Source organism: Monodon monoceros, unplaced genomic scaffold (assembly GCF_005190385.1).
Source record: "Monodon monoceros isolate NGI ecotype Baffin Bay Population unplaced genomic scaffold, NGI_Narwhal_1 Super_Scaffold_18, whole genome shotgun sequence".
Taxonomy (NCBI): domain Eukaryota; kingdom Metazoa; phylum Chordata; class Mammalia; order Artiodactyla; family Monodontidae; genus Monodon; species Monodon monoceros.
This window is the reverse complement of record NW_021703774.1, coordinates 86,792,248-86,814,007: the sequence shown is the minus strand read 5'-3', so window position 1 is coordinate 86,814,007 and position 21,760 is coordinate 86,792,248. Positions and strand designations below refer to the sequence as shown.

The window sequence follows — 21,760 nt, the reverse complement described above, 5'->3', positions numbered from 1 at the left end:
GAATATTAAAATATTTTATATGCACACTCGTCTACATGCATTTATGCAATCAAGACTTTGTGCCTGTATCTACTCCTTCCTTAGGCAGAATATAAACTGTGGAGGGGGGCCATGTTTTATAATTAATGACATTGCTGGTGCTTATTGTTGTATAAGATACGAAGTTGGTAAGGAAAAAAAGATGTCTTGAATTCCTTTCTTCATACAGGAACAGATAGGAATGGCATTATCTACCAATCCTATCCACCTGAAAGAGAAAGTGACCATCTTTGAAGATGTCTCTTCTAAGAAACAGTAAGACATCGCCTCGGTGAACAAGAAAAAACACTGTTTCTAAGCCACATTTTTCTCTTCGTAATCAAGAGTTTAAAAATGAACACATGTGACGCAGGAGCTCTCAGAAAGAACTCTGTTCACTTACTATTCAAGGTTATCACAAATCACATGAGTAACGTAAGATCAGAAGGAAAATGAAGTACCTAAACATTTCCCATCTACTCCATCTAATCTTTAGGTAGTGCAACACAGAACAACGGCCTGGATTTTTTAAAAGCTAGTGACTGTGGACTTAAATACGAGATGCTATGAGTTCCACAAATATGAGATAATTTTGCAATAGTCTAAAAACACAGGGTTGATTAAAAGAACACATATGCTGGTATATAGATTTGCCACATGCAAGCTAAAATAAATCTTGTATCTTCTCTACTCAGACAGAAGAAAACTTTTAAAGCTCAGTATTAAAATTTAATTGGTAACTTTGACCTTGGGTTCCACTTTAGGTGAAATATATTACACCAGTGCTCAGATTTTCTTGAGATTTATGACCTCATGTTCTTGAAAAAGGCCTAGCACCTCCGTGTTCCTGAAATAATTGATCTGTCTCTTATAAGTGTTATTTTCCTGAAACCAACATCTGTCTCAGGAAGAAAAATACAAACTGATGAAAATACCCTGCTATATTTAAAAAATCCAAAAGAGCTACCAGAATTTGCATCTAACACATTACTATTACTATATTTATAAAAGCAGTCAAGATCATAAATTGATAAATTTCTTAGCACATAACAGAAGACAAGAAAAAGTCAACTAAACTGCAAAGCCATTTGTAAATATTATCTATAAAGATTAACTACAATTATTAATAAAAAGTAAACGTTTTAAATACGCAAATAAGACACAATGTAAACCTCACATCTTTCGTGGTTTGAACTGAACTCCACAATATTTGCTTTTAACCTTGGGAGTTTTTCTTTCTTTATTTCTTTATTGCAATCACAAACACTACTAACTTCACCAAAAAACTCTCAACCACCACTGTTGATTGTGTCTCTTCTTAAAGATAAGCAAAATATCTTGGAAGCCATCAGGTAAGTAGGGAACAACAGCAAATCTGAAAATGACTGTGATAATGTAACTTCTAGTTTCACCTAGAATTCAACATAAAATTCTAAGTTTCTTTGCAAAGAAATAATTGGCAAATACTTTTGATTCTCCTACACATGACAAAACGTCCAATATTTAACATGCTCTACCACAAAGTAATTATTATAATAATTGCTACCTCTTAGCATTTACTACATACTTGGCACTGTTATAAGTACTTTTCATGTATTAACTCATGTAATGCTCAAAACAACTTTGTAAGGTAGCTACTATTATTAATCTCCTTTTATAAATGAGGAAACTACAGAGAGGAAGCAAATTGCCAAAGGTCAACAGCAAGTAAACAGCTAAGTTGGGTCCTCAGCCTAGGCAATGTGGCTCAGAGCCATGCTTCCCACCATTGGACTATTCCATATTCCTTGAGTATACTGGTCCACTTTATCAGCAGGAGGAATTTAAAAAGCAAGAGAGCCAGTGCATGCAGAAGAAGTATATAGCCATTCATTAATTCATTTAACAAATATTTATTAAGCACCAACTGAAACTGCATGCAAGCCCCTGTGTCCTTGTCCTCTGAAGTAAAAGGCTTTTGCTTTAATTTCCCAGGCCTCCCTTGAGTCTCAAAAGGCTGGCTCAAGAGTTAATGATTGGGAAATGTGAAGATGATGGAGAAACAAAGAATAGCTGTTAGGCTGGGGAACTGGTAACAATTTAGACTATAAACCCACCACATGGCAGAATCACAGAACTCACAGTTCCCTGAAAGATACAGAAAAAGTCCTGACACACATTCCTAAGTTGTTTTTACAGGGAGCAGACCCCCTCCAGATGAAAACTGCTGATCACAAAAATGTACAACCTAGACTGGTTGAAACCAGAAGGCTGATGATACTTGAAATTTCACCCTGATGTCAACCAATCCAAGAATTGTGCAAGAGCTGATCACACACCTTGTAGTTCCCTCCCTCACACTGCCTTTAATACCCCGTCCCTGAAAGTCTTTTGAGCATGAGCTGCCCATTCTCCTCCCTTGGTGCCCTGCAACAAATGCTGTACTTTCCTTCACCACAACCTGGTGTCAGTAGATTGGCTTTACTGTCCAAGGATGAGTGGACCTAAGTTTAGTTCAGTAACACTACTACCCAAAGAACTATGCATTAAGTTCTTTTCCAGAACAAAAGGTCTATGGAGAAGATATGTAATTTACTTTGGACATGGCTCTGAAATTTGGACCTGGTGAAGTGGTTACATCTGACCTCCCAAATTCTTTAATCACTTTTTTTTCTACAAGCCACTCCAAGTGAGGCCCTGGAAAGTAGTCAGTGTGTTAACACTTGGAAAAGACAACTAAAATAGCTAAAAGAGAAAAGATTAAAGGACCTTTCATAGTAAAAACACTGATAGCAAATAATGCTCCTTGGAAGCAGTCTGTCCATGCTTAGGAGGTCTCAGTTTTATTGATCCCTTGTTTAAATATCCTGGAGTGAAACTTCTCCCACACAACTGTGAAAATCTTAACAATAGTTACATCAGGATCAACTCAGAGTAAGACAGTCAGTCATCAAGCTAGGGCTAACTTTGAGCAAAAAAGCTTTGCAACTTGCCAAGAGAAAGTAATAAACAGAAATAAGCAAAGATAAAAAAGACAACCAACTCTAAACACATAATTCAAGTCTAACATCAAAAGACACTCTACAGGGAGAAATGATTATTACATTAGGATCTACAACAAGCAAGATCATCACTATTTGCTTTCTTTTCAAAAGTGTGGAAGAATGAGAAAACACATATGTATTTACTATACCTAATGGAAAGCTATGTGTGTGTGTATATATATATATATATATATATACAGCTATGTATATTATGTACAATGCATATTTTTCCCCCAAACATAACATATGGCACTACTTCTTTTGTATTTGTAAGTTTATTCTTCATGAAGTTCTAAAAACTTTGGACAAATATAAATACCGGAAGAGCTATACCTATAGAAAGCCATCACCTTTAGGATAAAGGAAGATAAACTATTTTATTATTGGTCCACTTTGCCATATTTATAATCTGTGAATTCATTATACCTCCCTTTAAATAATCTAAGGGCTCCTAAAAATTCTGGCTATAATGTACATAGTTAAAAGTCAAATGTGTTCCTACTGACACACTGTATATATAGAAATGCATTTCCTTGGGGGAAAATAGATTAAATGAAAATGCCCATAGAAGAAAGACAAAATAATATTTATAAAGTTTAGGTAATTTTCAGAAACAGAAATACTATAACTCATACAAAATAAAGAAAAAATATTATGTTCACAGTCATACACTCCTACTAAATAGAACAGAAGAAGTCACTTTTAAATATTATTGTAGAGTTTTCTGCAAAGGGTATCATCTTGGGAAAGTCAGAACCAATAAAAAAGCAAACCAGAACCCCTAATTTTTTTAATGGCCTTAATTTTGTTCTGTACTTAAAAGATTTAAACTGATCTCAGGACACAAGTGAGGCAATTTCTAGCCAGAGGCAACAAAGCTCCCATAAATCTTTTCAAACAGCTCATAAACTGGCATGGCTACCAGGGGTGTGGTTTCAGTGAAAAGCTATAATGCTTTGAAAGCTAAACTTTACAACTAGGTGAACACTGTTTACGATGAGAAAACAAAACACATAATCCAGATTCTTTTCCAGCAAGACTACTCTATATTTCATGTTCTACTTGATTTATTATTAAGTTCATATATTTGGAATCCTTTAGCCACGAATATCTTTTACTCACAATAATATGACCATATACACAACAAATTTTGGGTAATTAAACTATGGAAGGAATTGCTTAATGGACGAAAAATAATTATATGAAAATAATGACAGGGTCAACCTCATGATATTAAACAGGAAACAACTGAAACAACTGAACACTCTCTGCAGACAAAGAATTGGTCTCTGGAGAGGAGACTTGTTCACAAAGTCCTTAAACTCATTCTTGTATTATAAAATAATATAGATATAGGATAAAGAAAAGTATTTTCCCAAATGGGGAGGGTACCAAAGTTGTCTGGTTTATGACCTCCCCCCACCCCCTCAGAACATGCTGATTTTTTAAGTGCTGGTTGATTTTTTCCAGGTTTGGGAGGGAGCAGGGAAAGGGTGTTGGATATGTTAGCATTAACCAGGCACCCTGAGGCTGTTCAGTAAGCAAATAACCAGCTCAACTGCTGATTGCAGAAAGACTGTGGTACTGATGGTTACTCATCACATGACCCTGTCCTAGGTAAATGATTTACACAGTAGACGGTCACCTCCTGGTCACACATTATATACCAAACTGCGAGGAACACAGGCCAACAATCTGTCTGACTTTCTACAGCAATTCCCATATACTTTCATAATCACTTAACTGAAAAAATGATTATAGATGTTTAATCACACACCTGGATCCACCTGCCTGGGGGTTCTTCGGAGTCCATTGGTCCGTTTCTGTACAGAAAGGTAAAACAAAGAACAACAAAGATTTCGTGTTATCAAATTGTATTATTTTGTGACACTTTGGAAGTCCAATGAATGTTGCACTTTTTCCATTTAACACTACGACATTTAAAATAGATAACCAACAGGGACCTACTGTATAGCACAGGGAACTCTGCTTAATACTCTGTAATGACTTGCATGGGAAAAGAATCTAAAAAAGAGTGGATATGTGTATATGTATAACTGATTCACTTTGCTGTACAGCAGAAACTAACACAACATTGCAAATCAACTACACTCCAAAAAAACTTTTTTTTAAAAGTATGACTAAATTTGATCAAAACACTTGGTTCCAAGGTTTCTTTTTATAATTTTTGTTTCTCTAATAAGTCTTCCACTTGAACAACACTGCATTTGATAAATCATTGATATAACACTATGGGAAAGAAATATCTTTTCATTCACCATCTCTGGGGATTATGACTCATTTTTTTAAGTCATAATGACTATAGGAATTATGAAAACAAAGCCCAGGCAGCCATTTTTGCTTAGAAAATGCTCCCAACGAAGAGTTTTGATCTCCAAAACTCTAACGCAGCTATTTTTGAGGCCTGACAGACCTGGAGAAAGTCAGTTCGAAAGACAGGGACTGGAGAAATTATACAACCTCCAAACAAAGATCTCAAGCTCTGACTTTAGCAAACACTTAAATGAGAATGGTGTTTTAATTATGGATCAGTGATATCTGAATATTTTAAGAAACAAAACAGCCATGCAGCTTGTGAACCATGAAAGTAAATTCTTATTATAGAAAAGGAATCCATAAGAAAAACTGTGCATTACAAAAATTATAGATAAGATGCAAAACAAAAGAGGTTTGAAATCTTTGAAAATGCCTGTTTACACATTCGATTCCACAAGCATTAAATTAATTCCTACCTAATAACTATGGTAATCTGACTAATTAATAAGAACTTGATTTTCACTTTTTGTTATATAACTGGATGAAATGCTCAGTCTGTAACTACCATATAATTCAGATATTCACAAAAGCAATTTTCTTTCTACATGTGTTGGGGTTTGTGCCTGTGTGTGGAGACTTGGTTTCATTCAGAGCAGACTTGGCTTTGCCAAGCACACATTAGCCATGGGTTTTTCTTAGGGTTCTTCCTGTTGTTTTTATTCATAAGTTAAATGGGCCTCAAAGCAGATGTCAGGGTTCTCAGATAAAAGCAAATTGGAGAATTATTAAAAATATAAATTTTGTTTTTAACCCAACTACTTTTAAAATGGATTTGTGAAGGCCTAATATGATCATTAAATCTGAACTGAAGCTATACTGAACAAGGTGGATGGCTATACTGAAAAAAAAACCCCTAGTATAAAGAGAGCGCTGTGCGTGAGGAGAAGAAAATATCACACTGGGCTTCTTAACAGCCAAGCACAAAGCGGGGAAGCATGATGAGTTATAGGTTCATATCCAATAACTTGGAAGAAATCTGCTCTCAAAAAAGAAATCTTTTCTCTCTAAAACATTATAAAATTTTTGGAGCTCTCTACATAAATGACAATATTTTCAACAGGAAAATATATAATGATGGATGTCTTGTGGCTATTTACCTCCTGCATTTTCCTCCACCTTCTTAATGTACAACAGAAGCTGTTTTTCTACTACTCTAACTCCTCTTACTATCACAGTGCTTGGAAGGCAAGAAAGAATTCAAACTTTGGGTCTTATTCCTACTAGCCCTAAACTAGTACTATTTGAAAACTACTAACTTAGAAAGTGTAAAAGGGAATTTCAGTTCAAGAGCAACTCTATATGACCCTTAAGTTAGGATTAAAATAGGGAACGTGGTGCAATTATTAAGAGTGTGGATTCTATAATCTGACTGCATAAATTCAAATTCAGACCCTCCCTGTCACTTGACACCTGTTTGATTGGGAGCAAATTAGTTGAAGTCTCTTTGCCTGTTTTTTCATCTATAAAATGGGGATAATAATAGCACCTATTTCATAGCATTTGTGGTGAGAGTTAAATGAGTTAATTTATGTTAAATGCTTGGAACAGTTCCTGACACATAGTGAGGATTATTAAGTGATAGCTTATTATTATAATTATTATTGATATAATTGTCATTATTATTCATTTCATGATATTTTGAATGTTTAAACTCAGGTAAATGATAAATTTTGCTACTAAAGTATTACCCTACTGTTTATATTTTAGGTTTTTCCTCCTGAAAGTCATTGCAAATCAGTGACCCTGAAAACAAACATTTCTACAGGAAGAGTAGGCAGTGGAACAAACTATGATCTGGTGCATTTTAAAAAAGAGAGAAGCTACTTAGACCAAGTACATTGGAGAGCTTGAGATTTATTATACTTTAAAAGCACCTAAAAAGTATTTTATATTGTAAAAATTTTGGAAATGTTTAGCAGAACATATTTAAACAATGCTAAAGTGCAAATTTCAACTGTTATTCTATCATATCTTATCCAACATACTCCTCTCCCCCACCTATATTCTCAAAAGCCTGCGATAGAGCTGGACAAGATGCTGTCCCTGGCAGGGAGAGGAGGGCACATCCAGTTGCCACCCCTGGGAGCTCTCAGTTACAGCCCCATGAGATCGGACAATCAGTCTTCAGCACATTCTCAACTTCTTCGATCTACCGAGAAGTAGGGGACGGGCGGGTGGGGACAACCAACCAACCTGATTTTATTTCTTGCTTCATTACCTATTACCCTGTCTTTCTCTAAAAGAAATGCCTTTATCGTCCAAGAATCTCTCTTCTTGCCTCTTTTAGGAGAAACCTAATTTTCTCTGTTGATTTTACCAACACAACGAGCAAAGTTTCATTTGCTATATGAAACTGGCTTTGGTTCCTCTACCTATTTTAAAAGCAGAAAAACCTACGTTAAGGAATAGCTTTGAAGTAGATATATATTAAATAGATATGTGATGATAACCTTGCTTCCTGGAGCTAGAAGTGGCTTCTGAAGGTCCACTCCAGAATGGGAGGCAAGATGAACATCCCAGGTTAGGGAGGCCCAGGGCGATCCTGTGGCTATTGAGAACTGACCTACCTTGAGAATGAAGTGTGAAATTAAAAATTCACAATCATGGCCATTGAAAGGGGAACAGAAGAGGACTACGAATTGGTACATGGAGAAAAAGAAGACCTCCAAGAGAGGGGGGAAAAAAATCACAGAGCTTACAAAAGGTCTTCATTGGTACTTCTGGGAAGACTCCTAAACATCATATAAGCATCTGACTCATTGAGTGAATATACCTTCCACAAAGTCTTGGTAGGGAGGTATGGAGTGAAAGATGTTTCTTAACATTCTTTTGCTATACTTCTCCCTTATGCTAAGCTAAAGTTTCCAAATAGGTTGGCCAGTATAAGATTTTACTATAATTATCCATCCAAAGTAGAGATTATTAGCAGAAACACACATTAAATAAAAATTACACTTTGTATAATCAAAAGTTAAGCAAGTCACTGAAGCAAGTCACTAAAATACTGATGCTGCATTAAAAAAAATCAATGTGAAAATTAATTCCTTTCAGAATAGGCTTACGTGTAAGTTTTAAGAGTATAAAATGCCTGGAGAGAATTATTTTGTATCATTATGTTGTATCAGTGTGAAAATTATTAACCACTTCTTATTAGCACACTTTCTGTCTGTAAATACGCCCACTTCTCATTGCTTAAATAAAATCAAGTGAAATCATCTCGCCCAGGGCGGGGGTGGGGGGATACATGTATACCTTTATCTAAGAGGATAAAGGTAAAGTAATATTGAGTTAAAGTTCAAAGCTTTACGAGGAAATCTGTCTCAATTATCTAATAACAGAGTGAGAGTAAGAGAAAGAAGGCTACTTTCCAAGATCTTCATTGACACTGCTGGAAGAATCCTTACAGTCCTGATGAAAAATCTTACCTATTGACTAAACACTAAAAACAAGTTTATGTTCATTTATTTTAGCCCTAGCAGAACTCGCATGACCTATTTTTTAAATACTATTATCCTGTTATGCATTCCCTGAGCTAGATTCTAAAATCTAAAATCTAGTCAACTGACAACACTTAAAGGGTGCCTGTGAATTTCCTCACATCACATTCTTGATACCCTGTATGTCCAAATTATATGCTTACACAAAAAAGTAAAAACAGTTACCTCTTGTTTGACATCTTGCTGTACTTTTCATTATTTTTACCAACTATATAAATGCCAGCCTATTAAAAACATACTAATACTATACTACTCTTAATGAGATATAATTGTCATGTGCTAAAATAATTTGACATAGAATGTTTTTTGTCATTCTTTTATTCTGAAATTCTCAGATTACTATATTTCTGGTTCATATAACTAATCACAGACATTTTACATTTTAATTTTCTTTGCTATGATTTTTTTTGGTGGTCAGGTAAGAAATGTATTATTTTTGGTTGACGCCCAAGGTACTGGTTGCCTGTAATCTGCAATATTTTTCATTCTTTCATATTTTCTTAAAAGAGCTTTATTCTTTTTTTTACATCTTTATTAGAGTATAATTGCTTTACAATGGTATGTTAGCTTCTGCTTTATAACAAAGTGAATCAGTTATACATATACATATGTTCCCATATCTCAAGAGCTTTATTCTGAGAGGTGACAGGGATCTCGTACTTCTAAGCCATTAGACCTCAGACTCTGTGTGAAACCAAAAGGATATGTTATCAGATTTTGATTTCATCAGTAAGACATGATATGAATCACATTTGTGCTCAAATGGAAAACTGGCAGAAACATGTTACCACATCCTTAGATGAAGAACCTTAGAACTTTTTAGTACTAGCGAATGTTGGGCAGTGACACTGTTTCATGATAGGGTACAGGTCTACTGACTTCCTGGGATGAGGGCCACCCTTCCTTCTGTCCTAGCAGGATCAGAGATTCATTCCAAGAGAATGCCTTCAGATGCATTAAGTTTTTATTTTTAATTACTTTTAAATTTTAATTAAAACATTAAAGTAACAAATAGGAAAACACATTTGCTGGAACAACTTTAGATGGTATAATGAGGCGGGAAGTCAGCTTGAACTTACAGTTGAGAGACTGAAAGCGATGTAGTGCGTCATTTATTTGATTTATAAATTTTATAAAAGTGAATTTATATTGATTTGGTTATGTGCTAAGTTTTATAAGCCTCAGGGTTTGTGGAATTCTGTAGCTGGGAACTAGGGAAAGGTACCCCCATATTAGTGCCACAACATTGCTACAATATTTATTTGAAATTTACCTGAATGAGTACCTAAGATTCTGAAATGTCCCATCTCACACACATTCTTAGATGAAATATTCACAGTTTTCCTCTACCTAAGATCTTCAGATGGTATCTGAAAATTCCTCTGATTTACCCCGTGCATTTCACTCACAAGCACTTGATTGCTCACTCTAGCTGTTTTCTATCCATTTTAAAAGGCACATTTAACATTCTAGGAGTTCGAGCCTGCTTAAGTTAGCAAACAATTTGAAATGCAAAAGTTATACAAAAAAAATGTAAACGTTAACCTTACCTCGGATGGTTTGAGCGTCCCTTGTTCTGAAACAAATGTAAAAATTGGCATTGTCAGTTATTTTGTTTGGTTAGCAACCTTAACTTGTTCTCTGCAGCGTGGTAAAACACTACTGCTTTGTTTTCCTAACATATCTGTAATATATTTCCAGGGTCCCTCAGGCAGGGCTAGTAATTGTTTTGCAACCTGGTTCTCTTGCCTTATTGGCTTGTCAGGAAAGTGACTCATAGTACTAAATGACTTCTAGGTTATGCTTAACTTTTTCAATTGTTTATTAAGCAATTTCAATCCAACCACATAAAGCTCCTTGAAACAGGGACTTGCACTAAGTTTATGTGCAAAAGAGAAAGCTAGGTGGGAACATTTCTTTCAACACACCCAGTTTTAAGAATTAAACACAAATAATTTACAAACGTAGTACACTGACTATAACAATTGCAAACTTAACACATACAATTTGCACATGAATTTTTCTGCATTAAGGGGCTATTGCTTTTGGTTTTAATTTGGGGGGAATAGAGTTTGATTTAAAGATGGAAATTTTAAAAGGACAGGATTCAATTCTAATGCTAATTTTCCTTTCATCTCAGTGTACCTGTCTGTAAATAGAAACAACAATCTCCATTACATTTCAGTTCCTGAAAATGACTAACAGTTAGGAAGGGCCCTGAGATCTTCAAGTAAGTAACATGGCAGAGGGCAAAGGGTATCTCTGAAAGGAAAGGCACACACTGCATGTGGAAAATGCTGGTGGTTAATATTTTGCTTCCTTCCCCCATATCCAGGAGCACCTATGCATGTTATAATTTCTCCAGACTGTGAAGGAAAACAATTCATCATTTGCGCCTATGCCTATACTTTTCTCAACCAGAATGATCCTCTGAAGAAGGATCTGAGAAGAGAAGACACTGACGGAAATATCAGGAGAGAAAGGGCAGCTCTGTCAGCCTAAATGAACCTCTTACAGAGGTTCCAAGAAGCCTCACAACCAGAGTTCCAGGGGAAAAGTACCAGAACACCTTACTAGCTGTCACAGATTGTTTGACACAGGAAGACTGCCTGGGGCATGGAACAGGAGGTTTTGGGGCTTTTTGTTTTTTAAAGGACTATTCCTGATTAATGGAACTGAAGACGCATGAGCAGAAAGTCACCTTTCTGGAGAAAAGCAAAGCCTGCATTTCTTTGTCAATTTCAACCCTAACATACTAACTTTCATACATAACTGCCTTCTATGAAGTCATTTTTACCAGGTCTGAAGTTGGCCTTTACAAAGGACAGAAAGGTATTTTCCTTTCCCTCTCTGCTAGAAATATGCAAAGTTGCAGAAGAAAGACTGCCTAAGAGAACTGGATTGGGGAGAGAATCTATGAAAGTACCATTCTGCTGGATACTGTGCCCAGACTTAGAACCCAGGCTAGGTGAACTTGGGTTCCTAACGGAACAGTTGTGATACCTGTTTCACTGGTTTGACCATAAAGATCTATATGCCAGAAAAGCCCTACACGACTTTCTTCTTCTACTGCTGAGTTAGAGAAAGAGCCTGAACTGGGAGTCACAATCTACAAGAAGCACCAAACAGGAGGGGAGTTTAAGTTTTCCATCCAAGGAGATTGAGGAAAGCTTTGATATTTCCCGATGACCTCTAAAATGGGAAAACCTCAGATCTTTCATGGTCAGTGTTTAAAAATAAGTGTGCACCTTAATTTTAATTCAGAAGTATTTTTTTTCCTGACTCTGCAGAGAAGTGTTTTTATGTCCTGGTGAAGTAGGTCTGTTGTAATATGCTTTAAATGTATTTTATTTTTGGCATAAAACCTATGATAGCCCACGTGGCAGTAGTTGGCACACCACGTTCCAGGAGTGCTCTGGGTTTCCTCAGGAAGAGGAAACGATGGTATCTAATGTGATGATCTAGCTATGCAGATACTTGCACCTCTTTACCCAGAAAACAGATCTGGGAACAGAAGCCCCTCATTTACAGGCCCTTCTTATGTTGTTGCTTAGTGCAAGCCGGCCAGCTCCCGGCATGAGTGAGCACTGACCACGGAACACAAGAGGCATGAATGCGACTGGCAAAGTGAGGAATAAACTAGACTCAGCTGACCACCTTACCCAACACTCTCTCCTTCATTTCTCCCACTGGCTGTTGTCTTCTGCTTTCTTTCTTTGCATCTCATCAAGCAACTCAGCTTTCCTCATAATTCTTATTGGATGTACCTGCTCTTCACAAAGCCTCCTCTGTGTAACCCAGATAGGAAAATGGAAAATGGGCTTTGTGCTGGATGCAACTCCAACTCTGAGGACATGAGTACTTGATTGGGGCTTACCCTTTCCTTGCCACTACTCCCTGTCCTCAGGGCCACCACATTCCCCCACCTTCTCCACTGCCACCCAGGAAAGAGGCCTATTTCTTCCACGGACTTGGCATCGAGCAGTTCACACTGCGATCTGCTCATGCTGGGCAGAGCAATAAATAATGGCTCTTGAAAGTCTGAGCTTTTATTTCCTCATATTTCATGGCAAGGTTCTGTAAATATTCTGAGGCAAAAGCCAAAGGACTAGAAATAACTCTTAGAATCTGTTCCGAGTTCAGAAATTTTTAGCCAGGCTCCTTTATTTATACTTTTGTACTTTTGTACTTGTTCCAGGGGCCATACCATCAGATTGATTGTCCCCGTTACAAACACAATCTAAATTCTGATAACCATATTGATGCAACAACTTAAAACTTTCGTGAAACTAACAGTGATGAGAGAGCAGAAAACCCAACTGCAACACTGTTTCATAAATTTTCAAAGTAAAATTCCGTTTTGGCTGGGAAAATAGAATAACAACCTCTTCTGATGAAGTATTCTATGGAAAAGTTGCTCTGATTTTGAAGTCTACAACACCATCCTTCATTTCCTCTTGATATATGCCCAAAACTACACTGGTGGGCACTTGGATCTCTAAAAAACTCTTTGGGCGTCACAGTGCTGCATCAGGACTAGAATAATAAGGGCTGATGATTGTCAAATTCAGTTAGGCTGAATTCTGACCAAATAGAAAGCTTGCTGGTTGAGATCTGATGAAAAGTTCTCTCTCTCTTTTCTGTCTCTTTTTCTCCTGGGAACTTCCTTAGGATAGTAATTCAATTCTTCAAGTTTCCAAAAGTTTTTAATCCTCAACTTGTCTTTACCCTGCAGCCGATTTTTCAGGCTCCTATTGATCAAACTATAAAATGTTCTTACCCTTTCAAGAACCTTTCTAGGTGGTGACTCACAGGCCCTCAAGGTATTTACACCTTGCGTTCTTTCATCATGTCCCAACTGGTTCAATGTACTTCAGAGAAGTGCTGTTACTGAGGTGCTTGGAGCCTGAGCAGAACTCTATCTTCAATGCCGGCATAGGGTCAGTAGGCATATTTGTGTAAGACAAATGATTTTCACTGAGACTTTAGACTCATATCATATCATTAATTAATTAATTTATTTTTTTTTGCGGTACACGGGCCTCTCACTGCTGTGGCCTCTCCCGTTGCGGAGCACAGGCTCCGGACGCGCAGGCTCAGCGGCCATGGCTCACGGGCCCAGCCGCTCCGCGGCATGTGGGATCTTCCCGGACCGGGGCACGAACCTGTGTCCCCTGCATCGGCAGGCTGACTCTCAACCACTGTGCCACCAGAGAAGCCCTCATTAATTTTTTATACATAAACTTCAGTCCTATTATATTTGTTTTCCAATACAAGCGACTCTCGATGCATACATTATTATACAATCTGCTTTGTCTCTTGTCTGAAGTTCTATTTCTTAAGACTAAACAAATCGATGCCCATTCAGATCATTTGTCTTAAAAGGGGCCACAGAAAAGTAATTACCAGGAAAGCTTTTGAAGGTTTTTTGTCATCATGGCTAATATGCTATTTTTATGAAACATTAAAACTAAAAGACAGTTGGGCTGATCAAGTTTTGGAGGAAGTTGCACAATGCTGTGTTCACCACTCAGATCTACAGCAATATTTTGGAGAAAAAATAAACAAAAAACTAATACTTGGAAAGAGGCTTTGATTTCAAATCTTTTCAGGAGCTCTAACAGGAATTCAACCATATAATAGTTTTCAGTTCACTTTAATAATTATTAATATATCATTAAACTGACCCAAATAATTAAATGGAAGGAATAATAACTACCCTTGAGTAAAAAATTGTCTTGATGAGTTAAAAAAGATAACTAATTTATATAAGAGGCTTTAAATAATGTTAAATAGAACCAAAGTTATTTTTTGGTTATGAAATCAACGATCAAGCTTCAATTTATGTAAAAGTCATGTGATAAAATGCCTAATGGTAGAAGGATGAAATAAAATTATATTCTAAAAGTTCATCTCTTATGATAAAATACTGCAATACTATTTATTAAAGAGCCATTTCAGATGCCAATTTGGGGTGCAGGTCCTAGATAACAATCTTGCAGGTTTAAACCATTAGGATACCAAGGCAACTTCCTTCCAATTAGGAGTGGCTGCAGCACCTAGGAGCAGCAGCTGGCCTAGATAAAAGAGCGATTAAACAGATAAGTAAATGGGGATCTGCTTCTATTAAATATTAGAGCAGCTGAGCCTTGCACTCCCACTAAAGGAAAAGATGCAATAAACCGAAGTCATCTGCTCCAGCAATATTTGCCTTCCAATGTTACTTTCTTTGTTTAAAATGAGAGGATGCAAAGCAAGCTATAATATTGATCGTCAAGGCAAGAAGGGGCCAAGAGGAGTTTAGCCATATATTACAGCAGGGAAAAACCACAAACGCCCCCAAAGGTTATAGTCTAGGACTAGACCTTCATGGTGATGTACTGGGAAAAAGAAATGCCACTCTAGAATTATATTATCTTTGCAGTGACTGGCTGAGAAAGTGTCACATAATGGAGTTCATAACTATGCATTATTAAGGTTGGAAAGTTTTGGCAGCACACTTCAGAGTCCGTGTACATGTTGATCGCTGAGGTTGCCATGGGGAATGTGAAGAAGTCAACTCAAGTTCAGCAAAAAAGAGAGTGGAATTGCCTGCTCTTTATATCCATGCAAATCCTCAAATGTTAAGACATAAACTAATCACCAAACTTTCAAGTTTGTGTCCAAGTTGCATAGTTTGTCTTATAAATATATATATAAAAAAACCTTAAAGGACCTTTTATAACACTTGAAATGTACTTGAGTTAATAATCTGTCAGAGTCAAATATTAATAAGAATGAATTTCTTCATTCAGAAATGAACTGCATTTTTACCAAGTAATTATTATTTTGAGGATGAATGAAGACTAGACAAATTTCAGGGATATAGATCATGGAATATAAAAGGTTTCTGAACCCAGGGGAGACAACATCCAAAGAAGATGTAACTTCCACAAAAAAGAAGAGCTATTTCAAATGCTTAATGGTTAGTATTTTTACCACATTCAACACTATCAAGGATTGTATTGGGGTTGAAATATTCCTATTTAGGAAAAAGGAGTAACAACTTGAGATTAAGCACCTTGACTTTGGACTTGGTACTAAGGGATAGATACAAAAGATGAGAAACACATTCCCTATGGTGAAGGAGCATATACTCTACAAGAGGAAATAAAAAGTGGCAGATGGAATTCCTTGGTGGTCCAGTGGTTAGGACACCTCACTTCCACTGCTGAGGGTCCGGGTTTGATCACTGGTCAGGGAACTAAGATCCCACAAGCCATGCAGCATGGCCAAAAAAATAAAATAAAATAAAATGTTACAAACTTCCATTAAAACAAAAAAAAAGGTGATTAGAGGATGGTTATTCACAGTGCAAAACTCTTAAAAAAGTAAAATAAAATAAAAAAGTGGCAGAGACAGTAGTGTTCCCCAAAGAGTCCATGGGTCCCATTACTTGTCCAGCTCCCCTTATATAATTAAGTTGAGGCCATGTGACCAGTTTTAACCAATGAACTTCTGATGTTAGAAAATGGATTTGCTCACTTCCAGTCCATAGGTCTTAAGAGCAGCAAGCCCAGGAGCCATGTGTTGAATTCACAGTCACAAGATGGAACTAGCTTGGATCCCCAAGCCATTACTTAGAAGGGAAGAACCCAAAGCAAACAGGGCATGTGTGAAAATTAAACTTGTATGTGTTAAAGCCACTGGGGTTTTGGGTTTTTTAGTTACCACAACACAGCCTAACCTTGGCAAAGACATAAAACCTACACACAAACTAATCAGAGAACAATTTAATTCAGATGACTACTGGGTGGACAGGGTAAGGTTAAATGATTGACAAAGAGCTTGGAGAGGAAGTAAAAGAAGGGTAGATATTGGAACTGTAGGGAGAAAAGGGAGCATATTTCAGGGAGGAGAAACACTAAGAGCCATGCAAGAATTCTAAAAATGGGACTGAATGGAAAGGGAGTAGATTTCTCCAGAAATAGAGGCATTTTTGTCATTAGGCGTTCCATGAGCCAGTTCATTTTCTTGCTACTTATTAACCTAACCCAAGTGTCCCTTGTCAAAGGCCTGATGATCAATGCTCAGGGCATGAACCTTAACTTGAATAAATACTAGAAAGGAATGCAAAGGTCTACTCAGTTTTCTATCTTTCGTTCTTAAAGTATCAGCCAGGGATTCAGATCAGGTTTTTATTCCACTTATCCCACAACCACTCGAGCTCTAGTCTCTACAAGGGTAGAACCAGAAACTGTCCAATCCCCCACAGCCTCCTGCTTCTGCTTCTAAGACTACAGTGATTTTCAGGACCCAGAAATCCTGGTACACCACAGTTCTACTCATTACTCTATTTGTCAGTCTGTCCACTCACTCATCTATCCATCATGGCTTCCCAGAGGTCAGAACATCAGTTCAGCATGATTCTTATCAGTGAGAGGCTCACCATCTAATAGAAGTTTGAACATTATTCTGTGAGGAATGGAAGGTATAGTGAACAAATAAGTGACACATCAGACTTGATTTTAATAAAGATCGTGTTGCAAATTGCATAGTGGAAGTAAAATTAACAGCAGGGAGTTTGTAGCTGTCCAAACAAGAGACAGTGAGCTTTTGTTTAATCTATAGCAATACCATATCAGTGGATATGGTATCTCTCTCCTAGGGAGACTTAGGAGGAGAACTAAGAAGAATAGGTAAGTGAATGAAGATGAAGGAGGCCGGTAAGTCAAGGCTGACACCCAGGTTTGGGTGAGTGTATGAATGGTAGACCTTTAACTAAGACAAGGAATAGGAGGAAGTTGGTGGTGATGACTAATGAGGTTGGTTTTACATATGTGAAATTTGAGGTCACTGCAGGACACCTGCGAATGGATACATGAGAAGAAAATGGAAATTTGGAATCCAACGTTCAGGAGAAAAGCCTTAAGTGGAAATGGAGTCTTATCTATCTGGGTTGTAGGTTATAGCTAATGCCCGAAAAATTAATCAGACATACAAAGGATGACCTGGGGGATGTGGTGGATGGTTAATTGTGCCAGATGATCAAGAAAGGTCAAGTAGGGTAAGGCCTGCAATGTGATAACCAGTGGAAATGACAATTACAAGGTGGAGTGGAAGATTCTTTAGCCTTCATTTAGCTCCTGGGTTACTGTGTCATTTTGTACAACTAGTACCTCTCTGCCAACTGACTGCTCCCTTATCTATAAACCTGTCCAATGTTGAATGAAAATGCTCCACTTTTTGGAACTGTCTTCCACCCCAACTATCCAACGTTTATAACTACTTAGCCATTCCTGGTAGCCATGGCTTTCTGGACCACAAGTGGACTTTTGACTCACACTGAGCCAACTGGAATCTCTTTTTGTCTGTTGAGAATATAGACTGTGTTAACCAACGAAGCCATAATGCTCTGTAAAGGTGGGGTCAGTCGTCTCAAATCACCGAAGATTTAATTTTGTGGGGGAACCTGGATTCTATACGAATTTAAGTTTGCCTTAAACCAGTATTATTCACTTGCTTTAAATTTGGCTGTTGGGATGATTTTCCCCAAAGTCAAGTTCTCTCCTGCATACAAAAGTCCCATTCAAGTAAACTATATCTCTAGCCTCTGATATATCATGTCCTTCCTCCTGCCCTCCTTCCTTACACCCGTTTTTCTCCAGTCATATCACTCATGGAAAGTTACCTTGCTGAACTCCTGCAAGCAATTACTCTTGGATGTTGAAATAAAGAACTGTGCAAAACTTAAACCAATAATGGGAATTGGGATCCTCTATAGGATAGGTAACAGCCCATAAAGTCTAGCTTGTCCATGTCCTCAAAATACTACCTATTTTACCACATTCATAACAGACCCGCCAAGCTGAAACTCACACTCTACGCATGATCACTACCTACATCAGAGCAGGAAGGGGTGATGTTGAGGAGAGGGTATCATGACTTCCAACTTTCAGAGAGTATCCTTTTGGAAGTGAGGGACAGAAGGCTACTGATAGAGCTGTAATGGAAGTTCCTCTTCGCTCTGAGGATAGATCCCTTTATTTCTAAGGGCTACCCATTAAATCTTAATCCAAAGGCAAAAAAGGGGAGCCTCCTTCATAACACTAATTAACTAACTACGAGCATTCAACGCTATGAGTCTCTTAAAAATCTTGAGCAGGAAAGGACAGAAAAAGGAGAGAGGATGAGAATGAGGACACAGCTGTGCAAAACATAAGAAGAATGCAGGACAACTAAGGATGCAAAGCAGAGAAAGAATCAAGAGAGCAAGGGAATTACATTCAAAACTCCAAGAAGCAAATTTAGCCAGAGGTTTAAAAAAACTATTTCTTGCTTTATAATGAATTAAGTAACAGAGTTTAGAGAACAATCCTACCTTTTGATGAATGAGTATAGGTAAGCATTATCTATAATCTGCAAAGCACTAACTGTTATTCTTATTTTCATACTCTTTCTGACTCAGTTTCCTCATCTTAAAATAAGAGGCCCTAGAGCTTAAGGTGTCTAAATTACTTCCAGCTATTAGACATTCCATGGGGAAAGGACAGGCATGGTCCCCAGAGATACCTGAATTTCTTGCAGCACATCCGAACATTTAAACCTAAAGACGTTTGGTAGTTACTAACTTAATTAAATTTAAAGTGTTTTTTGCTTTAAAACATACAAACAAACACAGATTAGAATTTCTCTCTCTTTCACAGAGAAAACCAAGCACTTGATTATGTACTTGGGTTAGGTACTATGCATTTGACGCATCTGGCATGTATCATCACAGCTAGCTCACAGGACTGGTCGCCAACCCAGGGGTTAAGAACAAACTCAGGAGCTGGCTTGTCTGGATTTGAATTTTAGGTCTACTGATAAGGCAACTCAGACATGTTACTTATTTCTCTGTGCCTCAATTTCTCATCATTGCTAAGATAAAAATAGCAATAATACCAACTTTACAAAATTGTTCTAGGACTAAATGAGCTAACGGTGGTAAAGTACTTAGAGCAGTACCTGGTACTACAGATTTATTCAAAAAAACAAAACACTTTTGAAAGCTAGGTACTATTATTATCCCCAATTTATAAGGGAAGAACCTAAGCCTTTAAAAACTTAAGTAACTGGGGGACTTCCCTGGTGGTCCAGTGGTTAAGACTCTGTACTGCCAATGCAGGGGACACAGGTTCAATCTCTGGTCGGGCAACTAAGATCCCACATGCCATGCATCACAGCCAAAAGATTGAAAGAAAAACAAAAGTTAAGTAACTGTGGACCAAAGTCACCCAGCTAGAAAATTGTGGAGCCTCATTCCAACCCGACCAAGACTCCAGAGCTGATAGGCTTTAATGCCTTCTCATGCTGTCTCCTTCCATAGAGCAACTCATGCACCAGAAGAAGACACTGAACCAATGACTCAGGAACAGACACTGGGAATATACCACTCTCGTATCTGGCTAGACCAGGAATTCCCAACTGTTTCCTACTGACTTGTGTGTAACGTAAAAATTTTAAGTCCTTTTAATGTCATTCTTTTTTTTTTTTTTTTTTTGCTGTACGCGGGCCTCTCACTGCTGTGGCCTCTCCCATTGTGGAGCACAGGCTCCGGACGTGCAGGCTTAGCGGCCATGGCTCACGGGCCCAGCCGCTCCGCGGCATGTGGGATCTTCCCGGACCGGGGCACGAACCCGTGTCCCCTGCATTGGCAGGCGGACTCTCAACCACTGTGCCACCAGGGAAGCCCTTAATGTCATTCTTGTCTATCACTTCAAAGTTTGGTGCTCACTAGTTTCTCTATACACATTTGCTCCACATCACAAAAACAACCAAAATGCAGATTAAAACCCATTCCTTTCAAAAACTGGCTTCTCATCGTAACACCTTGGATGAAAATATTGAATTTTTATTGTGTCCAGGCACTTTGCTAGGCATAAACATTAATTCATATATCCTCACAATAATCTTCTAAGTTCCATTTTTCAGATGAATAAATGAAATATTTACATATTTTCCCCAAGCTCATGCAGCTAGCTAAGAGCAGAGCCAGATTTTCAGTCATCTCTGCTTGACTCACAACCACTCTCCTACACTATTCCCTTTAGACTGAAAGAACCCTGCCAACTATGGGGTCACTTTATACTCCTCAGAGACTGAAACTCACAAGACAGGGCTATGGGGGTTTATAAAAATCCATTCACCTACTGTGAGCAAGTAACATGTTAATTGTCCTCAAAGAGATTAAAGGAAAGAACACATAAAGATGGAACCACAGAAATTTAAGTGATAAATTGTTTCAGGTAGGCGATTAAATAATAATAATAAATATATGTAATATTTCTTTTATATTTTATACCTTTGTAGATTGTTTCAGACCTTGAGAAACATTAGTAGGTGCTAATCTTGTCTCCTTTACCTAACAGCCCTTGAGCAAGTTGCATAAGCACCGTGACCTCCATCAGAAACTGGGAAGGGCTCTTTTGAGGACTGAATGAGTCCCTGTAGGAAAGGCCCGGCAGAGGCCCAGGCAGGGCAGGCACAGTGCAGGTGCTCAACTAATGTCGGGCTCTCTCTCCTTGCACTGCCCATGCCTGGCATCGACAATGGCTCATGGGGCCCTGAAAATACATCTACAGAAGGAGCCAAGTGAGAGGAATGTGCTGTGATCTCAGTCCTCGAACAGGATTCACACCTTTTGTACGATTGCCTATTTTCTGAACTCAGCTCTGAAATGAGCTATTATCCTCTGTTTCACTCTTCTTCGTATTATCCAAAATAATTCAATGTCCACCTTTCCCTTTGGGAAAATCAAAGGTTGACGTGGCTACCTTCTGAACTCAAGCTGTTAAAGATCCCTTTCTTCTGTTCAAAAAGTTTTACTGATTTTGAAAGGTCTTATTGATAAAACACAGAGCAACT

General features: G+C 37.7%; 1 protein-coding gene across 2 annotated transcripts in view; it reads right to left on the bottom strand.

The window, feature by feature from the left end:
* The window catches only part of VAV3 (vav guanine nucleotide exchange factor 3), a 398,245-nt gene that overhangs the window by 130,153 nt on the left and 246,332 nt on the right, over positions 1-21,760 (bottom strand). For both annotated transcript variants that reach the window (XM_029227383.1, XM_029227384.1), the window contains exons 18-19: positions 10,426-10,451; positions 4,819-4,864 (exon numbers count right to left, since the gene is read on the bottom strand). In XM_029227383.1, coding sequence (XP_029083216.1) covers positions 4,819-4,864; positions 10,426-10,451 — 72 coding nt within the window. The remainder of the gene's footprint in view (positions 1-4,818; positions 4,865-10,425; positions 10,452-21,760) is intronic.